Genomic DNA, 22,484 nt, shown 5'->3' on the forward strand with positions numbered 1-22,484 from the left:
GTCCTGGCAGTGCAGGCGGGCTCTGGGGCAGCCGCCTAGCGCTTACAGGTGTACACGAGCTCCTGCTGCGCACACTGCTGGCACTCCACATAGCAGCACCACTGTACCTGGCAGTGGCAGGAGAAAGCCACCAGTCGGCTCTGGGTGTCATAGCCGCGCCCGCAGCACAGGCTGCCACAGCTGGCCTCCCGGGAGCACACCCTTCCCGCTGTGCCCGGCGAGTACTTGCTGGGCCTGCAGAAGCTGGGGGAGTCCTCCATGTACACCAGGTCCCCGGGCCGGGGTGCCAGGCCCTTGGTGGGGCTGCCTGGCTTGGCAGGTGCCCACAGCTCCAGACGGCCCAAGGCCTCATTGGTAGCACTGGACACCTTGACGGCCGAGTCGTAGCGCAGCTTCAGCACCTGGCCCGTCTCACGAAATGGTGAGAGCTGCTTCCAGCAGGTGCGCACGGCACAGGAGCCCGACACGCCGTGGCACTTACAGGTGGTCCTGAGGCCACTCTTCACGGCCTGCAAGGAGAGGCAGAGTAGAGGCCTAGTCAGAGACCTGGGCCCAGCAGCCCATACCAGCCCCCAAGTGCCAACCCAGACAGAGGAGTGTCAGGAGGATGAGAAGGGGACAGGAAGGCTCATGTGAGGTCGACAAATGGCAAGAGGCTCCCATTCCTCTAGGAGGGGCACACCTTGATGAGAGCAGTGTGGGCCAGATCTCAGCCCCAGCTCCTCCCTTGGCCTTGGCCTGAAGCTTTTGTGGCATATACAATCTGCACAACTGAACACAGAGGCCTCAATGATAAGGACACAGAATACAGAATTCAGTTTCCTCAAGAATTGGAGCACTGGTCTCTGCCCACCTTCTCCCTCCACTAGAGCTAGATACTTATTACCCTCTGTTCTCCCACTACTATTGTGACTTTGGCTAAGTCCCTCCCCTCTCTGGGCCTCCTGCATCTTCCTATCCATGAAATGGAGGAGAAGCAGGGGTTACACAAGATCAAAACTATGGAATGATGTTGGCTTTGACCTTGAAATGAAGGCCCTTCTCCAAACACATTCCTGCTTCACCAAAGCCTGGTCCCAGGCCTGGCTCCTACCACTGCCCAGGCATCCATTGCTGCTCAGGACCCTCCCAACTTCTACTGTGGTCCCGGTGTGTGGTCATGGACCAGAGTGGATGCTCAGAGAACGTCAGTAGAGGTCATGAAGTCCGTGCTGGGACGGCTGTGGGGTGGGGTGCTAGCCTCCTATAGACCTTGCTCTCTGACTCTGCTCCCTGCCTGTGGGTGGTACTTTGGGCAGCTGGGGAGTGTGCTCACCTTGATGCCCACGTGGGTGTTGTGGGCATCAGCCCGTGCCCTCAGGTCCTTGCTTCCTCTCTTGGGCCCCAGGAAGTTACTCAGGAACTTGGTGCTGTACTTGAGATTGTCACCACACACACCCCACTGCCAGGCCTGCCGGCTCTCCAGGCCAGGGGAGTCGTCACAGGTGCAGCGCTCCATGCGCCCAGCACTGCACGCTCGGGCCAGTGCATGGGTGAGGGCGGCCGAGGACACCGCGTACAGGAAGGCCGTCTCCTTGAAACCTGTGCCAGGCACCCAGGGGGCATCAGCAGGAAGGAAGAGAGAAGCTCAGAGGTTGTCCATGCTCTCTGAGGGCTGGCAGGATATGCCCTGTGGGTTCCTTGTGCTCCCTGACACTTTTCAATCAGAGTGACCTTGGGTCTCTTGCCTGACTTTCCCCAACTGAGCATCCCCCTCACTTCCAGGACCACTGCTATGCTTATACTGTTGGGGAGTGGCCCCAACTTGGCTTCCTGGGGGGCTCATTGTCTCCTGCTCTCCAATGTATCGGGGTTGTGTGACACATGGAGAGGCGGGAAGCAGGCTACTACCTCTGCCCCAGACCCTTCCCTACCATCAAGAGCAGCTGGCCTAGAAGGAGGGGGGGATGCCTGCCCCATCACCATCATGGAGTGTTGTAAAAGTCCCCGCTGTAGCCCTTTGCACTTGGCAATGGAGTCACCCAATGACCTGTATCTCCCTTCTAGACCCCATGCTTTCATTGGGCAGATGGGACACATTTGGCTCTGTCCCTCCAGCATCCAGCACAGTTCCTGGGTCGCTGTGGGCCTCCATGCTTAGGGGGCGATGGGTGGGTGGAGGCACAGAGGGATGGATGCAGAAAGAAGGGAGGGAGGCAGAGTGGGAGGAGTGGCGGGGGTTCGTCCAGGGATGCAACGAACAGAGCCAGATGAATAGTGAGTTGGTGAATCAGCGGCTGATCCTATACGCTGTAACTAATGCCTCTGATCCTATACGCTCCTGTGCCTGCCTCACACGTGTGTGGAGAAGGCCCCGGGAAGTGGCTGGGGCTCTCTGTCTCATCTGTGGGCTCCTCCAGCAAAGGACTTGTGTCTCCCTTCTTTTATGTCTTCCTTGATCCTCTTTTATCTCCAAACCCGTAGTTAGGCCACAACTGGCCTTTAGTAGACCCTCACTAACTCCCCAAGGCCCTTCTCATTTGAGGCTGTTCCAGGAAACCCAGGACGGTGTGACCTGCTGGGTCCCCCAAGGCCTCCTCCTCCCTTGTGGTCCTCCCCACCCTCCTCCCCACCTCTCTTGAGCAGGCCGGTCCTCCCCTCCAGGCTGCAGTTCCAGCGCTCATGCCGGAACTGGAACTGACATTCCAGCAGGCCAAGGTGGGCCGCGTCCCGCAGGGTCTCAGCCAGGCCGGGCTCCCTCCGGCAGAGCTGCTTCTGTCTTCGGGACAGCTTCAGCAGGTCGCACTGCTTCAAGTGGATGCCGCTCTGTGCTGGGGCTGCCTCAGTGCCCAGGCCTGGGAAGGGCGTCAGGACCTCCCGCCCAGTCAGGCTGCACAGGACGAGAGAGGGGAGACAGGTGAGCCGTGGGGTCTCGACAGGGCAAGGCGAGGGATGACCATCCCTGTGGACGTGGGACAGGTGACAAAAAGGGGCTCTGTTGGAAGGGTCCTTCTTGGGAGCTTCATTTATTGCCCTTGGGGGCAGCAGGCCACACCACAGTGGGTATGGCCCCATAGGAGACCAAGGTGCTTGTGACAGGATTAGTGCAGAACCTCCAATTCAAGTTTTCCAGAGTCCAGTTTCTGCTCTTACCTGTCCTATTTCCCAAATTTGCCCAATCAGAGAAATCACCTGGGTGCTTTTTTAAAATACAGATTCCCAGGACCCACACTTAGCAATTCTCATTCTATGGGTCTGGAGTGGGGCCCAAGAATCTATAGATTTGTCACATTTCCCGGGCAGCTGATAAGATTGGGGAAGTTTGGGGAGCATTGCACATAGCATTGCTGACCTCCTAAAGGAGGACATCTTCCTAAGAGGAGCAAGCATAAGAGAAAAAAATCCCTAGGCACAGTCCCCCATGTGCCCCTCTCTTGCATTATATCACTGCCCAGTAAAACCTGGGTTGTTTAATCCCAGGTACATTGTCAATCATCTAGCCATTCCAAGCCTCGTATATGCTTGGGGGAAGGAGGAAAGGAAGGAAGGAAAGAAGGAGGAAGCCTGACAGATGGTTGGATGAAGGCAAATCCCAAGACTTCTTATTCTATATCCAAAGTCCATTGAATCTGGAGTTAGGTGCCAGATTCTAAGACTGACTCTGCCACTTCCTACCTGTGCAACTGTGAAGCCTGGGTTTTCTCTTCTGCAAAGTATAAAGAGTGATCTTCCCTTCTTTCCCAGGGTTGCTGTGTGGATTACATGAAAAGCACGAGCCTCGGCCCTGGGGACACATACAACTTGCCTTCCTGCTGGCTGGGTCCCAAGCTTCTCCCTTCTGCAGAATGTCTTCCTCTCTAACTGGGCAGAGTCTCCCTTTGTCCAGAGGAGGAGACAGAGGTTCTATGAGGAGATGGTGAGGGCTCAGGTATACAACTGCTCAGCAGCAAAGAGGGATCTAGAAGTAGGGCTCAACCTCCCTCCTTCCAGAAGCTTTCTGTGACATGGTGCTACTAGTTCAAGATGCTTGCTATCCCCTGGTGGCCTGCCCCCTACCCCGTGTGGGTGGATTATACCCCATTCCAGGACCCAGCAGGAGGAAGCACCCCTTCCTGGAACATGCCAGCCTCATAGCCAGAGTCAAAAGGCAAAGGCGTAACCAGACTATGGCTCCTAAAGCTCCTGCTTGAAAGGGGCACTTGCCACCTTTGCTCATGTGTCATTGGCCAGGTAAGCCCTGTGGCCAAGCTCCAAGGGGCAGGAGAGGCCATCATCCCACTGAGCCAAGGGCACAGGCTCTCCTGTTTGGAGTCACCTGCCTTCCCCAGGACATTTGGCTGGATGCCACACCCTCCCTGTCTGCTTGGGGAGCAAGCAGCCTCACTAGAGGGTGTGGATCCTGGCCAGGCCCCAGGTGCTCTGTAGATCCCAGATCCATCAGGTGCAGCCAACCAGTGTGGAGCGTATCTCTGAAACCTCCGAGCAGAGACAGATGCTATCAGGCTCCTCCAGGCCCAGCCTGGCCCTGGGCTCCCCTCCCAGACAGGGTGAGGGCAGGGGCCCGTTAATCATTAATCTGGGGGCAAATGGGTAAATTTCCAGTCCACCAGGCCTACACCCGAACCCCTCCCTGCAACCCGGCAGGAAACCTCAGAGCTTGACCCTTGGCAGGCCTGGAGCAGAACCTGAGGTCAGCTCTGGCTGGGGAGGACGCACCTTGACTGACTTCCAGCAGAGTGGGCGGCTTGGGGGCTGCTGGGAGCAAAGGAAACAGCTGCAAAGACCCCAAGTTTCCTCCTCCCCACAACGGGGGCTGGTGGGAGGGGAAACTTTAGCTCACACAATTCCTGTTTCAAAAGTTGGGACCTTTCTTGTAGAAGCTGATTGACAGATCAGAGAACACGCAGGGAGTGATGGGAATCTTGATCAATGGGACTGCATATCCTTCAAGGCCTGTCTCAAATGCCATTTTAAGAATCATAGCTGCTGGGCGTGGTGGCACAAGCCTGTAATCCCAGTGGCTTGGGAGGCTGAGGCAGGAGGATAATGAGTCCAAAGCCATCCTCAGTCGAAAGTGAGGTGCTAAACAACTGAGTGAGACCCTGTCTCTAAATAAAATACAAAATAGGGCTGGGGATGTGGCTCAGTGGTTGAGACCCCCTGAGTTCAACCTCCAGTACCCCCCCCCAAAAAAAAGAATAATAGCTATTATTATTCTACCATTATATCTATATATGTCATATTATAAAAATATATTGTATATTTATTATATTAAATGTTATACTATATGTATGCTAGTATACCTACCATTTTTTAGTGCCTATTACTGAGTCATTAAAAAACTATTGTGGACATCTAATTGGGTCAGCTGCCCACACATTCCTTCTATCTACATGGCTACCATGGGGTCCCTATTGGCCATTTCATATTGCATGACCTTGCTGCTCTGATCTGTTGATTGGGTCAGTGATGATCACATGACCCACGCAGGGCCAATCAGTCCTTTCTCTGAGAATTTGGAGTTTGAATAAGAGCACATACAGTTGCTTTCTCTCCCTTTCTCTCATTGGGTGACTGAGCGTGTAACACAAAAGAGGAAGCTGACCCAAAGAGGGAGAAAAAGAATGAACCAAATGAACTGGAAGAACCAGAGATGAGACGAGGAGGAACATTTCAGGCTCTGGTCCCAAGGTCTTCCTGAGGCTTTTCTTTTCTCTTGCCTAAGACACGTCTTCCTGCAGAGTAAAGGCTGAGAGTTGGTTTGTCTAGCTAAGGACATCGGGCTTTGTTTGAGCTGCTTTCTGCAGCTTCTCAAACCGCGTCAGAGTGGTCCTAAGACCAGAAGCCTCCATCCTACACACACAAAAGGTTACACTTTTGACAGCTGTAGAGCACCAGAATTGCCTCAGCTGCACTGTGAGCAGGACTCAGTGAAACCCTTCCACTAATTGACAGTCACTGATTTTATAGTTTTCATGTAATAGGTCCTGAGATTGATGGTTCCCAGGTCCAATATCAAGTCGGTTAATTTTATTAGTGGTAATGATACTTAGTAGCGTTTAATGGTCAGGAAAGGCAGCCAACCGCACAGAGGCCTCAGGCCACACCGGGCTCTGGTCTGCCCAGGGCTGCTCTCCATAAAGGTTCTCTGGTACTGCTTTTGGGGTCCCTGCAGCCTAAGGGTATTTCCAGAAATGAGTTTTCCTTTTATTTGTAGATTGCGGTTGTACTTCCTTTTAAGTAAGAGTACCATAATATCAAATTTAGAGAAATGACTCGACATGTTTCCTTAAGCATGGCTAGTGACCTCCCCTCTGCGTGCTCATCCTGTGGCATCTGCCAGGGAAGGGTTCTTCCTGGACCCCAAAAGAACTCTGGGCATGACAGGCTCCAGCCTATTCGGTGGTCAACAGCTGTATTTCCCTCCCCTGGAAGTACCCCAAGCCTGAGAACCCTCCCATGGGACCCTTCGAGGAAGTCTCAATTACCCACATGTTAGCTGAGCCTCATGGGGGTGAGACAGACAACTGGAAAAGTTCAAGTGAGCTTCGTGGGTCTTATGAATCCAGACAAACTGCAGGTTTTAAGGAAGACACTGCCCTGTGGTCAGTCCTTCACTATCAACCACCAAAGGAGCTAGCATTTGGAACCGGAGAAGAGAAGCCAGAATTTGTGATCTTGCTAATTGATCTTAGGGGGGGGGGGAGGACAGCAATTCCTGAGGACCTCTGCTTGAATTGAGTGCTCCTGTGCGGTAGGTGCCCATCACTCTATCAGGCTGCACCTGGCTCAGCTCATCTGCGCCCTTCCTTTCCTTATTGGCCTCCCCCAGGTGACTCCCAGCCTCTTTTCCCAGTAAGAAAGCAACAACCTCGTGACCTTCTTTCTCCTTCCTTGCTTACCCCCAAGCTGAGCCCCTCTGCTTTCTGCAGCTTCTCAATCCACGTCAGGTGGTCCTAAGACCAGAAGCCTCCACCCTACACACACAATGAGATGTCCTCTGGCTCTGACCCCAGGGCATCCACAACCACATCTACCCCTGGAAAGAGAAAAGCCAAAGGTTCCCTCAGGACTTATCTCACAGACACCCACTCCCAGATCCCCTCTGTCCACTCCTGGCCCTTCCCGACTCCTCCTTCCACACTCTCACACTCCTAGCTGCAGATTTGGCTCCTGCTGCCCCATCAGGGTGGCCTTGGGAGAAGCAGCAGAAGGTTCCCAAGGCCCTGGGAAAAGCCTCCTAAGAGATCACTCTGCCTGATGTCAGCAGGACCCCAAGGGCCATTCAAGCCCCAAACTGGGGCTGGAGTTCAACCTTCAACCCTGCCCGCTGGAGGATGGGGACCCGAGGACCTCATCCCCAAGGCTGTTGTGCCTGGGTAGTCTGGTTCCAGGTGTTCCTATTACTCAGGAGTGACATTCATCTAACAAACACGAATTGGCTTGTGAGAGAGCCTGATGGAGCCAGACTTCCCGGGTTCAAATCCTACCTGGACTTCTCGCTGGCTGGGTTGCCTTAGGCAGGGTGCTTTACCTCCTGGGGATAACAACAGAACCTGTCTTGCAGGGTTGATGACGGAATTAAATAAGTTAACATTTATAAAGCTCTTATAACAGTGCTGGAAACACAGTAAGTTACAGGTGTCATTATTGAGCACCCACTGCCTGCCAGGCACTGTGTTGGGCAAGGACACAGTTCTACCCTCAACAAATTCAATAGTGTTGGGAGGGACTTGGTTGGATTCAGGAGCCCCCCCCCCCCAGTTCTTCCAAGGCCCCAAGAAGCTGGAGAAAGAACAGTCTTGAACTGGCCTGGCTTCATGAGGAACAACCAGTAGGTGATCTCCGGGCACCATCTAGGTGACAACCTGACCTTGGCCAATCCCATCCTGCCATCCTGCCTGGGGGTTGCAGGGAAGCAGGAGGAGGCTCTTGGGGAGCACTCCAGGCTGTCTGGGGAAGACTGGGCCAGTGTGGAGCTTTTCTCATCCCTGGGGGAGCCCCAGGCTGTTCTTCCAGGCTAACCCCCACCCTGTTTCTGCTCCACTGAGTCTGATGGTTCAGCAGAGGATGTCCCCAGGTTGTGGGTGGGCAGGTGTGGCAAGACAAGGTGGGCTGTTTCCAGGGAACCAGGCAATGCCAGCATGTCTGGACCTCTAGCCAGGGGGGCCAGGACCTGTGCCCGGCACCAGGGCCCAAGCTAACTGCAGGCAGCTTCCTGGGAACCAGGAAAGCCTGTGCTGCCTGGGGCCTCAGCCTGGTCAGCAAACCCCATCAGATGCTCCTGATAGCAGGCTTCCGCTGCAGAGCCATTTGCATGGTCACTGCTCCTTTGTACTTTCATCTTCAGCATCTCAGCCCACCTCTCCCGGCCCACGGAGCCCTCCACCCCCCACCCATCCCGCACTCTCCACTCCCAACCTCTCCCCTGCAGGGCAGCTTGGTGTCGGCAGCACCTGCCCAGCCAGAAAAGGCACCATAGCACTGGCCCGTTGTTCTTCAGAGAGGGGAGCTATTGACACACACCTCCCCAGGGGACCTCTCCCCTCCCCTCATCACAGAGGGGCCCCAGGTTTGTCTAGCTAGGGCAGGGCATCCCTTTTTCATCTCTGGACCCCTTTCTCCTCTCCAGGATTCCCAGTCACCTTGCAACTCCCTTCCTGGGCAGCCTGGCAAGGTCAGCGCTGCTGTTTCTTACCTTTACTCCAACGCTCCCGACCCCTCCTTAACTCTCCTGCTCCTCATTTATACCTGTATGCACTGACCACCGGCCTCGTGCCAGGTCCACTCACAAACACCAACCACTCTCTATGTCCCAGCCTGGCTCAGTGTCCCCCTTCCTGGATCAGGCCTTTCCGCCCTCCCCAGCTCTTAGCCCCAGGGCCCCATGATCCCCCTCCAGGGACTGAATCTGGCCACCACCTTCCCCACTCCAGACTCTCATCCTCCACCCAGTCCCTGCTCCAAGAGAAAAGAGCCTGGCCCAGCTGTGGGCTTTGTCTGTCCAGGAACAGCTCCACTTCCTGTTTCGCCCAGGCTGCCTGCTAAGGATGGCACCAGGGAGACACTGCTCCAAGCTGAGTGGCAGCCACAGCCCGGCGCCAGCACGCTTTGCATCCCAACAATCTCCAGATTTACAGGGTGGCTGGATCGACATCTGTGGAGGAAGTGCTTCTCCTCCCTCCCTCCCTTCTCCCTTTTTGCTCAGGCTCAGACTGAAGCTGGGAAAAGGAGACTTTGTCCCTGGCATGCATAATTCTGGTGGCAGTGACCATAGAGAGTCTCCAAAGTCAGTCCTGTGCAGAGGGGTCCCTCACCTCTCTGAGTCTGGGGTTACAGCATCTCCCCAGGCCCTGGGCTGGGGCAGAGGTTCACCATGCACATCATTACATTTGAGAGCTGGCCAGGCCTGCAGGATTGCCCGGCAGAGGTTTTGCCCTGGTGGCTCCTGGGAGACAACTTAGAAGCTGCTGGGGGGAAGCAGAGGACACGAGCCTTGCCAAGTGGGCCGGTCTCTGTTTGGACCCATCTGGTCCCCTGGGAGTTCACGTAGGATTTATGGCCCAAGGTGAATTAATGGCAGGGCTGGGACATGCCCCAGCCTTCCTGGTTGCTTCTACCAAGCCTGGCAATTTCTGCTTTCAGTCTCAACATAACCATTCAGGGAAGCAAAATCAGCTGCCGTCAAGGCAAATGTCTAAGGTGATGGGAATACAAGGCAGGTTTTAAGGGAGGGAAGCCTGGTCTGGACTTCTCTGAGCCCCCTGGCAGCCTGAGAGATAGAAGCTCAAGAAGGGAGAGGAGGGTCTTCTGTTTATTTATTTGTTTTGATACTGGGATTTGAACCCAGCTGGGCTTTACCACGGAACCACAGCCCCAGCTCTATTTATGTATTTATAGACAGGGTTTCCCTAAGTTGCTGAGGCTGGCTTTGAACTTGCTATCCTCCTGCCTTCACCCTCCCCAGTCACTGGGATGACAGGTGTGTGCCACTGTGCCTGGCCCTTCTGTTTAAAGGCTGCTTTTCCCTGGTCTGACACTCAACATCTTTTTGGCCAAAAGTCAAAAATCAGAAGTTAGGCTTACAGATGTGGCCTTCATTTTCAAACTAAAGCGTGAAGGTCTGATTCAGTACAAGGTCTGAGAACGACTTTGCCAGATAGAGGGAAGATCAATGGTGAGGATGGTGAAGAGAGAGGAAGGAGAGCCCAGTGTAGTGAGGGGGAGAAGAGGAGCAAAGGGGGCTGGGAAGCCTTAAAGGCAGCCTCCCCAACTTCTTGGGTTCGCAGAGCCAGCCCTAACTCAGGGTAGAAGCAGCCCCAGGGGCAAAGGGCAGGGGGGAAAGAAGCATCCAGGGGGAAGCAAGGGCCAACAACGGAGCCCCAGGACCTCTGCTAAAGCACATGAAAGTCAGGTGCAGAGGTGCACACCTGTAATCCCATGAGGCAGGAGGATCTCAAGTTCAAGGCCAGCCTGAACAACTTAATGAGACCTGTCTCAAAATCAAACTTTAAAAAAAAGGCTGGGATGTAGCTCAGTGGTACAGCATTTGTCTAGAATGCATGAGGGCCCGGGGTTCAAATCCTAGCACTGCCACAAAATTTTTAAAAAGTAATGAATCTGGGCTGGAGCTGGGGCTCAGTGGTAGAGTGCTCACCTAGCACATGTGGGTCACTGGGTTCAATCCTCAACACCACATAAAAATGAAATAAAGGTATTGTGTCCACCTACAACTAAAAAAATAAATATAAAAAAGTAATGAATCGGGCTGGGTCTGGGCTCAGTGGTAGAATGTTCACCAGGCATGCGTGAGGCACTGGGTTCGATCCTCAGCACCACATAATAAAATAAAATAAAATAAAGGTTTTGTGTCTACCTAAAAAAAAAAAGTAATGAATCAAGAGTTGAGGACACATAGTTTCAGAATTGCCCCACACATGCTAGTGAAGTGCAGGGGTGACGGAGTAGGGGGGGAGAGGGATTGAAGGAAGAGACAAGCCTCAAGCTGGCATTCAACAGGCAGTATAAGGCAGGGGTAAAGGGGTTGGTTCTGGATTCCGATAAGCTAAGATTCAAATCTTGGCACTGCTAGCCACTAGCTGAGTGACTTCAGGCAAGGCACTTGGTCTCTCTGAGCTTTTTTCCCGCTCATATATAAGAGAGGCTAATCATGTCAGCACCTATCTCCTGGGCTGTCACAATGGTAAAATTAGATGATGCATAGAAAGTGTTGAGCATGGGAAAGATTCAATTTGTTTTGAATTGTACACAGTTGGGACAAAAATGCAGAGAGAAAGGAACAGATTTTAGCAAAAATATTCCTTAATTTGGAATGCGCTGAGGCAGATCACTAGATTTCTTGGACTCTTATGTAAAAATAGCATTTTTGCATACATATATAATATATAATAAGCATTATATATTACATATTTTATTTACTTACTTTAAAAATGTTTAGAGATCAAATCCAGGACCTTGCACATACTAAGCAAGCTCTCTTCCACTGAGCTATATTTCTAGCCCTACATACATTTATTTAACCTGCAAAACAAGCCTGAGAGATAAAGATTATCCCATTTTCCTGATGGGAAAACTGAGGTCAGAATGGTTGACTAACTCACCCAGAGTCAGTTAGTAAGTGATAACTATTGCCCCTTATGCCAGAGCGAGGCCTGGGCCACCTTCCATCCTGCTCAGATTGACCCCAGGTGAGGATCACCCTTATAGATGACCTGGCCCACCCCTCTGGAGTTCAGCTTCTACCTGGACACACAATCCCAGAGGCACTGGGATCTCCTTTAGGCAGTTTCAGCCGGGAGGACGCCTGCTCTGTTTCCTTCCCTCCTCTTTCTCCTCCCGAGTCACAGAAACTCCACCACCATCCACTGAGGGGGCTGGTTTGACCCTGAGCCCAACTCTGGAGCCCACGTCCTCAGGGGTTACAGCTCAGCCAGGGACAAGCTGGCCTAAATTCCTTCCCAAAACACAATGATTCTTATCAGGAAGGTTTTGGCTTTTAATCCACCACCCCAAAGCAGTCAAGTTTCTTTCACCCTTTCTTTCCTCTTCTGCTGATTCACTCAGGACCCAGTACAATCTCTAAAAATTTTTAAGTAAAAATAATGATATCAAAATACATCAAATGCTTAAAATATTTTTTTTAATATTTGCAAGATTGGCACGCTGAAAACTACAAAGCTAAGGGAAATTTTAGAAGTCCTAAATGGATAGAATAAACCTGTTCATGAACCAGAATATTCAGTGTTAGAATGTCATCTCCAATCGATTGGTTTATTGCAATTCCAATCAAAATCCCAGAAGGCTTTCATAGGCATGTTGACAACTTGATGCTAAAGTTTATATGGAAGCACGAAGGACCTGAGTGGCCAAAAATATTTTGAGAAAGAAGTACAAAGTTAGAGAACTCAGAGCACTTGTTTTACAGACTTACTACAAAGCAACATTAATCAATACTGTGTAATATTGGCACAAAAAGACAGGCACATAGATTATGGGAACAATACATTGAAAGTTCAGAAATGGACACACACATATTAGATCAATTAATTTGTAGAAATGATGCAATGAAGAAAGGATCATCTTTTCAACAAATGGCACTAGAACAAGCCCCATGTGGGGAGCAATATTCTTCAATCCTTACCTCACACCATATATACTCAAAGTGCAGCTTCAGCTTTTACTTCAGTGTAAAAGCTAAAATTGTGAAGCTCCTGGAAGAAACACGGGAGGAAATATCTACAACTTTGGGGTAGGGCTGCCAAAAAAAAATCTCTGCCCACCCAAAATTTGCAGATATTTCTTAGGTAGGACACTCAAAAACAATCCATAAAAGAAAAAGTTGATGGGTACCCTGAGCTCCATAAGACACCAATGAGAAAATGAAAAGGGAAGCCACAACCAGGGATAAAATAATGCCAAGATTTTCTGACAAAGGATTGATTCCAAAATATATAAAGAACTCTTAAAATTCATTACCAAGAAGACATATAAGGGCTGGGGCTGAAGCTCAGTGGTGGAGCACTTGCCTGGCATGTGTGAGGTGCTGGCTTCGATTCTCAGCACCATCTATAAATAAATTAATTAAATTAAGGCCTATCAACAACTAAAAAAATATATTTAAAAAAGACATAGAAGCCAATGGAAAAGTTCAAATGACCAAAATACTCGTGAAAAAATATCCAACGCACCTTTCACCAATGGAGCAATGAGACAGCGAGGCACACCCACTAAAATGCCACAACAAAGATGGAGGATAGTCAGCAAGAATATGGAGCAACTGGAACTGTATAAGATGGTACTGTCACTTTGGAAAACTGTTTGGCCATTTCCTGTCAGTCAAACATATTCCTACATCTGATCCAGCCACCCAGCCCTAGACAATTCTGTCAGAGAAATTAAAACATCTGTCCATGAAAGAGGTGCACATGGGTGTGTATACCAGCTTTATTGAGAGCAGCCTAAAACTGGAGATAACCCACATAGGAAGTGAAGGCACAAATTGTGGTACATCCATCTAACGGAATAGGAATAAAGAGGAAAGAGGTCTTGAAATGTGCAACATGGACAAACCTCAAAAATGTCATGTTGAGCCAAAGACTCCATGCACGAAAAGCTTTGATTCCATTTACATGAAATCTACAACAGCAAAACTAATCTCTAGTGACAGAAAGCAGGGAATTGACAGAAAGCTGGGGCTGGTGGAGATGGGAAAGTTTGGTTGATCACAAAGAGGACCAGGGATCCTTCGAGGTGGTGAAAATGTTCCATAGAATAATTGTGGTTAGCACAAATGAGTTGCACAGGTGTGTTCATTTGTTAAAACTCGGTGTACTTAAAAGTCATGCATTTTAGGATGTGCAATAAGAATTTGGAAAAATTAAAGTTGATGCTTTCTTTCTGCGGTGGAACCCTAATGGAGGCACTGGCACAACCCGCCTGGGAGTCAGGATGCACTGAGACCGCCAGGCTGTGAGGTGAGCTCTCAGAGGACGCCACAATGATGGGGGACCAGGGCTCAATGGCCAAGTCTGTTCCAGCTCTCTGTACTGTCCTTAGTCAAGTCATCTGTCTCCAGTGTCTTCAGTTCCCTCAGGCCCTTCCATTTCCCAGCCTGACAGGCCTGGTCCTGGCACTGAGGTCTAGGATTTCCCAAGAGTATGTGCTTTGGCCTGGAGAACTCAGGGATTCTGCAAATATTAACTTCTGAGCCGTTTTATAAGCAAGTGCCCTGCTTAGGTGATAAGCCAGGCACATGCCAGGTCCTGTCACTCAGCCCAGTTTTTAGTCTTACCAGTGGCTTTGTAACTGGAAATTATTCCTGTAAAAGCAGATTTTCAAATCATAATCGTCTCTGGTGATGCTCTCTAAATGCATGGCCTCTGCACTGGGTGCATTTCTTTCCTTTCTAGGGACACTAGAAGAAGATTATGAAAACATAGGCCTTTGGATCCTGGGTTTAAATCCAGGCTTTGCCTGTGGCTAGCTGTGTGACTTTGGGCAGATGTTTTAACCTTGCTGAACTTTGAGTGATGACAATACCTGTTTTATAAGAAGGTGTGAGGCTTTATTGAGACAGAGATTAGCTGTCCTCTGGGGCATCACACAGTAGTAGCTCAGGAAGCCATTTTCTGTAAGGCATGGAACATAGGCTCAAGGAAGGACCCAGTTTCTATCTTGCCCCCACTGATTTGCTGTATGACATCAGGTGAGTCACTGGACCTTTCTGACCCTCAGTTTCCTTTGGAAATCATACTTCAGGAATGGCTTTGAGGATCTGAAGAGAAAAGAGACTGCATGAGGAACTGGTTTGTAAATTTCTCTGCAATTTATGTTACCATTACCATCAACAGAATGGGATCTAGGCTGGCACAAAAGAACCTAAGGCCACTGCTGGCTCACTGTGCTAGGGGTTTGTTCTGAACAATGGGGATGGGGGTCACTTCCAAATCTGAAGCCCGTTTGCAAAAACCCCCAAGAAGATTGGCCTCACCAAAATCAGCCTCACCTGCACTCCTGGTAGCTGAAATTTCTTTTACTAGGAAATAAATGAAAGTACTCCAAGTTATAGTCAGAAGTGAGATTTAGCATACAAACGGCCTGGGGAAGAGAGAGGCATACTGCCTCACATTCTCACTAGAGTGTGAAGACTGGTATCAGATTCCTTCCAAAGAACAGATTCATATAGGAAGCCAAAAACCTGGTATCACTAAGTCCAAGAGGGTTTCCTCAGTGAGAGTCCCGGCTGAATCTTGTCCATTCTCTGGGACCATATACTTAAGAGATGATGCCCTAATTTTAGCTTACTGTCCAAGCATATGCCCTGCTTCCCACTGGGATGGTGGTGGTTGAGGTATACTTTGCCAGCCCTGCCTGCTGGGGCTCCTGAGTATTGAGGTGGGTTTCAATACTCAAACCTCTTGGCCTGGACTCAGCCCTAGCTGACCAACTTCGTCCTCTTTTCCAAAGATGCCCTTGTTCACAGCCCTCAGATTCTAACCCTGTGTGCTGTTGAGAACTATTTTCCCTTCCAATACACTAGCCAGAGTGGTCCATACCTCCTGGAACCTCTCTCTTCCTATCCCACCTGACCTCTGCTCTATCTCCAACCATAAAGCCCAAATAAACAAAAGAATCGTGAAAATGAGGTGATGTCCAAGGGGATGTCCTTCTCTTCTCCATTCCAGGTCAGAAACCTCTCAGATTTCCTCTGGGACATCAAGATACTGTACCTGGTTTCCTTACTACTACTACCATCACTATTAATAATAATCGTTAACATTAGTTAAGCATTTACTATGTGCTAGACATCATTCTAAGTGCTTTACATGTACTAACTCACTCCTCTTATGAAATAGGCACTGTTGTTCTCATTTTACAGATCAGAGACTGGTGGACAAAGCCAGTCCACCAGTAACTTGAACAAGAGCATAGAGCTAGCAAGTGGAAGGGTCAAACCTGAGTTTGTGTCCACCTATATGTCTTTGCTGTTGGGGACCCTCAAGCTTGAAATCCTGGGAAAACAAATATCACATACATACACTGGTCTTGGGGTTGGTTATATCAAATTCAACTCCTTCATTGTACAAAGGAAAAAGACTGAGGCCCTGAGACCAAGTGATCATCAGAAAGTTGGGCCCAGCCCTAAGATCTTGGCTGACAATCTTTTCCATATATTTCAGGGGAGGTCACTGCCTACAGCCCAGACATGTAATTTCCAGGGGTCATGACCTGGAAATTAGCCTGCAGCCCTTATTCCAGTCTGCAAGGGACTCCTCAGACCCTTGCACACCCCTCCCTGGTGGATTCCTAAGAGCAGCCTCTGGCAGGTCACTTGCTGGGTGTTTTCTTGCCTTTGTGGTGGTCTGACAGTAAGCTTTGTCCTGTGTGGGGGTGAAGCTCACAAAAAAAAAAAAGGTGGGGGTAAAGGAAAGGTTTAAAGTCACAGATGTAGGTGATTGGAGTCAGCTTTGGGTGAAGGTCAGGAAGATGCCTTCTCATCCTTGCATGATGTCTGCCTCCACCCCAACCCCTCCAAATCCCTGCAATTCAGGGTCAGAGAAGAAGAGACTTGGAAATAATTGCCCTATAACTTTTGCTCCAAAAAGTCCCCTCGTGGTTACCGCCCACTCGGCAGGTGTCACTCCAACTGCGATCCTCCTTTTCCAACCATCCTCTGAAATGGGGTTCTCTCCCTTTCCTTCTCATTCTCCTGAGCATTCACTCGATGCCAGGTAGCGGACAGTTCCCTTCCAGTCTCCAGCTGACACCCCACCACCCACGTTCCCCATCCCTCTTGGATCAGCAAGATCCTTCAGCCTCTCAACGATCCACTCCCACCCATGCACCCAGCCCTCCAGATCTCTCCTCCGCAGGGCGAAGTCCGAGAGCACGGAAGGAATTCGAGGCAAGGACTGTGACTGGCCAGAGCCCAGGATGGGGCACACAGGGAACCCGAGTGAGAATCTAGAAAGGGCATCAGAGCGCGGGACAGACGCCTGGACAGACAGGGACAGGGGGCGCTGGGGCGGACAGGGCCAGGATCCAAAGCGAATGCAGAGCTCCGGAGTTTGGGCTGGAGTCTGACACCCATCGGGGTGAGAAAAACGGAGGCGCAAAGAGACCAAAGACTTGGATTCTAGAAAGGGTGATTTGAGTCTGAACCCGGGAAGCCGGAGACCAGCTCAGCGAACGAATTCCAGCCTCGAGGTGGTCTGGGTCCCATCAGGGAGAGGCTCTGAGTTCGAGGCCTCCCAGGGGTCAGGGACAGTGGGCAAGGGTGCGGGGAGCTGGCCCTGCCGTGGCGGGAGGGGGCGGGTCGGGACGCGGCGGGCACTGACCCGAAGTAGGCGGCGGCAGCGGCGACGGCGGGCAGCGCCAGGAGGCAGAGCGCGGCCAGGGCCAGCGTGGGCGGGGGGCGCATGGTGCCGGCGACGCGGCGCCCTCTAGCATCTCCCAGCGCCGCTCAGCACTCGCAGCGCCGCCACCTGCCGTCCGCGGGGCTTTAAACCCGGGTGGGGCGGAGCGGGAGCGGCGAGGGGAAGGAGCGGCGCGGGCGGAGCGGCCCCCAGGCGGCGAGCCCCCCGCCCCATTGGCCCCGCCGTCCTCGCCCCGCCCCGCCGCGGGTGGGGCCGCCGGCCCAGGACCGCCCCTAGCTCCTTCTTCCACCGCCCCAGGTGAGAGCTCACCTGGCGCCGCGCCCGTCCCTGGACCCGGCAGCGGAACTTGAAGCCCCTCGGACCTGGAGAGGCGGGATGGGGGTACCCAGCCGAGTAGATTCTGCCTCTCCAGGGCGGGGCGGAGGGACGCGCGATCTCTTCAAGCTCCTGGGGCGTGCGGAAAATCCGTGTTAGTTTGTCATCTTCCTGCCCAGAGGGTGCAGGTCCCCCTCCGCAGCCCGGGCACTCGCTGAAGGCAGGGCGCGGTCCTGACGCTGAGCTTCTCTCCTGTAGCGGGACAAATTCGTACCCAGTGACTGGGGAGATCCTCTTGCTGAGCAATAGGAGTCCTTGGTCAGAGGGGAGGGTGAAAGGGTGCCCTGGGTGTTTTGTTTATTTGGTTGTTTTTTTGAACGGGGAGGCAGCTTGTCACTGGCAAGGTGCATAGCGTGGGCCTCAGTGGGCATTTCACAGAATGCTGTTGATGTTTGCCAGGACAGAAATTATGATTCTGGGCAGTGTGGCAGGCAGAGCCATAGAGGGAAGAGGGACCTGCTCTCTAAGGTGTGTAGATGCCAGTAGTTCTATGCGATGGGTACCCCCAAAGCTCTGTCTTGCTTATTCTTTTTAAAAGTTTAACTCTGAGCTGGGTGCGGTGGGGCAGGCCTGTAATCCCAGCGACTTGGAAGGCTAAAACAGGAGGATCACAAGTTCAGAGCCAACCTCGGCAACTTAGTGAGACCCTGTCTCAAAATAAAAAAAGGAAAAGACTAAGGATATATCTCAGTGGTAGTGTACCCTGGGTTCAGTCTCCAATAAAAAAAAAAAAAAAAAAGTTTAACTCCAATTCCTGTAGTGAAGTGTGCTGATCAAAGCAGAGAGTGGCACCTCTAGGAAGGAGACATACAACTAATCACCCAAGCGAGATTTAAAATGTTTTGGGAATTGAACACTAGATCAAATCAAGAAAAACAAGGCTTTACTGTGGGCATCAGCATAATTGGGGGGCTGGGAGAGGTGTTGGGAAGGTAACAGTTAGGACGATAAGTAGTATTAACAGAGGAGACCCCTGCCACAGTGAGCCTCTTTGAGCTGTTTGTATTTCAAATGAGTGGAGTGACTAGAGGACTTGTTGATCTTCAACAGCTCTGCCAGCCTTATCAAATCAGAGGCTGTGTGGCCCAGTAGCATGTGCAGAGAACTGGCTTCCAATTATGTAAATTATGAGCCCCAGATATGAAACCAGAATGATGACAAATAGCTCACAGGATTTTTGTCCAGATGAGATGTCATATGCCTAGCAGGTGCTAACACTCAATACCAATGGCTGTTAATGCCTGCAGGCAGGAGCCACAGTACGGTGGAATTTACTATGAGCTTGGGAGCGGGGGGAACAGGTGTCTGATTTGTATCATTTGTTTATTTTTGTGCCATAAATGTAAATGTCCCCACTATGACCGATTTCAAGCTACCAGTGTGGTTCTTTTTTTAAAATATGTTTTTAGTTGTCAATGAACTTTATTTATTTATATGTGGTGCTGAGAATCAAACCCAGGGCCTCACACATGCTAGGCAAGCGCTCTACCACAGAGCCACAATCCCAGCCCCCAATGTGGTTCTTACTTACCAGAGTTAGGAAAAGATGTGCACAGTAGGCTCTGCAAGCCAGCTGGACCTGGCTCCAGCACACCGCTGGTTAGACCTTGAATCAAGATCAAGGAGGCTCAGAGGAGGAGGGGTCTGAGCAGCACTAGTGAGTCAGAGAGGAGGATGAGCCATGGACTGGAGTGGTGGGGGGACACCACCAAGCCCCAGCCATGTCCATGGGCACCCAAGTGTGGGTAGGTGAGAAGGGAGTGGGTCCATCATGGGCTGCCCCAGCTGCCCCTCCTGTCCTCAAGTCCATGAGCACACACCACAGGAACAGCACAGTAAGGCAGGCATGTGCAGTGTGTGGGGAGGAGGGATTTCCCCCGAGGTGACATATCTTGAAAATTTCATGAAAATTACATGTTGATGTCTGATGGGAGGCTGTGCTGCAGAGACAGTAGAGGAAACAGCAAAGATTTGATGCTTGGAGAGTGAAAAACACATAGAAAATGTTCAGATAAATGCCCTGAGTTCCCCCAGCCAATGGCATAGACCCCACTCTTGGGCTCCTTCCTTCTGAAGTTAGAATCGTACCTGAAATCTGCTGCCTGGGGTCATCCCAAACTTGCCCACAGAGCCCTCAGAGTTCTGTTCCTGCCTTCTTAGTCAACGGGCTTTACAGATGGCCCAGGTGGCAGCTCCTCATTGTTGAGAATGGGAATTCCTACAGCAGTTCCAGGGTGTGGAGCTCCAATGTGCACAAAACCCGGCTCAGTCCATGGTCTCAGTGAGGCCTCAAGTGCCCTAGGAGGCTGGGGTGATCCTTATCCCCATTGCATAGATGAGAAAACTGAGGCTGGGAGAGCTGAAATAGCTGGTGCAGGTGGCCCAGCGGTAGTCGTGGAGATAGGAGTTGAGCCCAGTCCCAGGAAAGTTGCCATGGCTCACAACTGACCGTGGCTGGCTCAGGGATGCAGAGGCACAGCCTGACTTATGGCAGTCTACGCATGATACATCCTCTCAGAGCATGGTGTACCTCCTAAGTGTCAGCCCTCAAGGGGTTCATAATATGGAGGGGGAGACGGTGGAGCAGCAGATCATCCCACGGTGGTGGTATTATGGGTTCCCTAAGGAAGGACGTAAGGAGTGGTCCTTGGTATGGCTGGTGTGCTCCCACCCTGCCCTGCCTTGCAAAGTCCTCAAGGGGCAGCCCTGAATTTTACTTCTCTCTGTCTCCAGAGCCTGGCCTAGGGTCCAGCAGATAGTAGGTGCTTAGGGAACAGCTTATAACCTTGATCTGTGGCCTTTTTATGCAGCTGCAGAGTTATGGAGTGTCATACAAACATGACACATGCTCACAGAAGCACTCCCTCCTATGCTGACACACACTCCATTGAGCACAGGTGCTTGCGCTCACACACACACACACACACACACACACACACACACACACCAGCACTACAGCACAAGTCCAGATATTCAGTGACTCACAGATTCCCCCCCCACGTCTCCCCCAAGGATGTCTAAATTCCTAGGTAGACCCACAGCTGCTCTGTACCCACACGTCCACACAGGTCCGCGGGAGGGACATTCTTAGACATACACATGCAGCTACCTGTCTCCATGAAGCAGCCCAAGGCAGCCGCTGCTCAGGGATGCGTCTCCCCTCCTCTGTGGGTACGCACCTGCTCCCAAGTGTGCTCGTATGCATGTGCACGCGTGCACACACACACACTCACATACACGACGCATCCCTTGGAGGTCACAAGCATGGAGCGAAAGGTCTTGTAACAGTTGAATCAAATTCAGCTCCAAAGGGTATCCAGAATCCCTTTCTTCCTCCACCTGCTGCCAAACCCCAAGAACCAGCCTTCTTGGCCCCAGGTTCCTCACACCTCCAATTTCCAGCCAGAGAGCACTCAGAAAACCCCCTAAGTTCCCCATGAGGCCATTAGTGAGTAGAAATGTGGCATTCAGGTGACTGTCTCCCTCTAGTCTCCCTCTCAGCTGCACCAGCGGAAATGGACTCTGGACCCAATTGGAAGCAGGGCAAGCAATGCCCCAACAGTTCTGAGGGAGAGCACCAGAGCCCGTGAGGTTGGTCCTGGGGAGGCCTAGATAGGATTGATGCTGTCTGTTCACTTGTCCCTCTCCTTGTCCTTCCCCACCCTCCCTGTGACCTGGCCTTCTCTGCCAGTCATTATGACTAGTTCTCTTCTGACCACTCCATCAGTCCTGACCCCACACATTTGAGTGGTACTGGCAATACCCAGTGACCTTCATTTGTGTTCTTAGACTTTGGAGCACTGTGGGCTAGGGCATCAGTCATCATTGTCCTCATTTTACAGACAAGAACACTAAAATCCAGAAAGGTCACAGAACTCACTGGCACTTGGTGGTGGGGAACCTGATGTTTCTAGAACATGGAACTGGAATTAGACAGAAGCTATGTGAGAAAGAGGGCTTCAGAATCCCTACACAGGAGACTCACAGCTGAGCCCAAAAATGACAAGGAGGGCAGAAAAAGAACAAAATGTTACAAGTGGGTGGGTGCCGTGGAGGATGAGGGTGTGGGAAAACTGTTTTTACCCTCTGTGTATTTTCCAAGTTTTCTTTTACAAGCATTTTTGATGTTTATAGTGGGGGGGGGGGAGGCTAAAAGCAGGAGAATACACATACTTAGGACTAAATCCACGAGACACATACTTAGGAGTAAATCCGCGATGTTAGAACTTCAAACCTTAGCAGGAAAGATACTTGGGAAGGGAGTAGGGAAGTATTCTTGGAAGATGTCACCCATGGTATCCATTCATCAGTCCTTCTGTAGAAAGGGTCCCCGTCTTCTCTTGGGGAGCTCTGTCTGGAGTTGACAGAGTTCACCCCTACCATGGCAAATCCAATGGAAGCCCTGTCACCTTTATTTCTCCCCGCCTTTCTCTTCTTCCCACTCCATATTAACCCTCTAGCTTGTGTTGTGTGGGGTGTTGAATGACCATCCCTCTCTTGCCTGCTTGAGGCCTTCCGTCAGCCCTTGGTATATCCAGATTTTTGCACTTAACGAAGGACACATGCCCTTTGGCATCCCCCACCTGTCGCCAAGGCCAGCAAGCTTCCTCCTGGAGGCCTGCCTTGGCCTGCAACTTCTGCCTCTCTCTGCTCACTCATCACCTTGGTGCTAGAAACTTCACTGGCACAACTTTATTTTGTACCAGTGACTATGTTAATGCACACCATCCTTGA

General features: G+C 51.3%; 1 protein-coding gene across 1 annotated transcript; it reads right to left on the bottom strand.

The window, feature by feature from the left end:
* Positions 1-35: 35 nt before the first annotated feature.
* Positions 36-17,419, bottom strand: Wnt9b (Wnt family member 9B). The gene is made up of 5 exons (XM_071603848.1): positions 17,337-17,419; positions 16,837-16,962; positions 2,613-2,869; positions 1,316-1,581; positions 36-509 (listed from the first exon to the last, which is right to left on the bottom strand). The coding sequence occupies exons 1-5, from the start codon at positions 17,417-17,419 to the stop codon at positions 36-38; spliced, it is 1,206 nt and encodes a 401-aa protein (XP_071459949.1).
* Positions 17,420-22,484: the final 5,065 nt, after the last annotated feature.

Source organism: Marmota flaviventris, chromosome 17, assembly GCF_047511675.1.
Source record: "Marmota flaviventris isolate mMarFla1 chromosome 17, mMarFla1.hap1, whole genome shotgun sequence".
Classification (NCBI taxonomy): domain Eukaryota; kingdom Metazoa; phylum Chordata; class Mammalia; order Rodentia; family Sciuridae; genus Marmota; species Marmota flaviventris.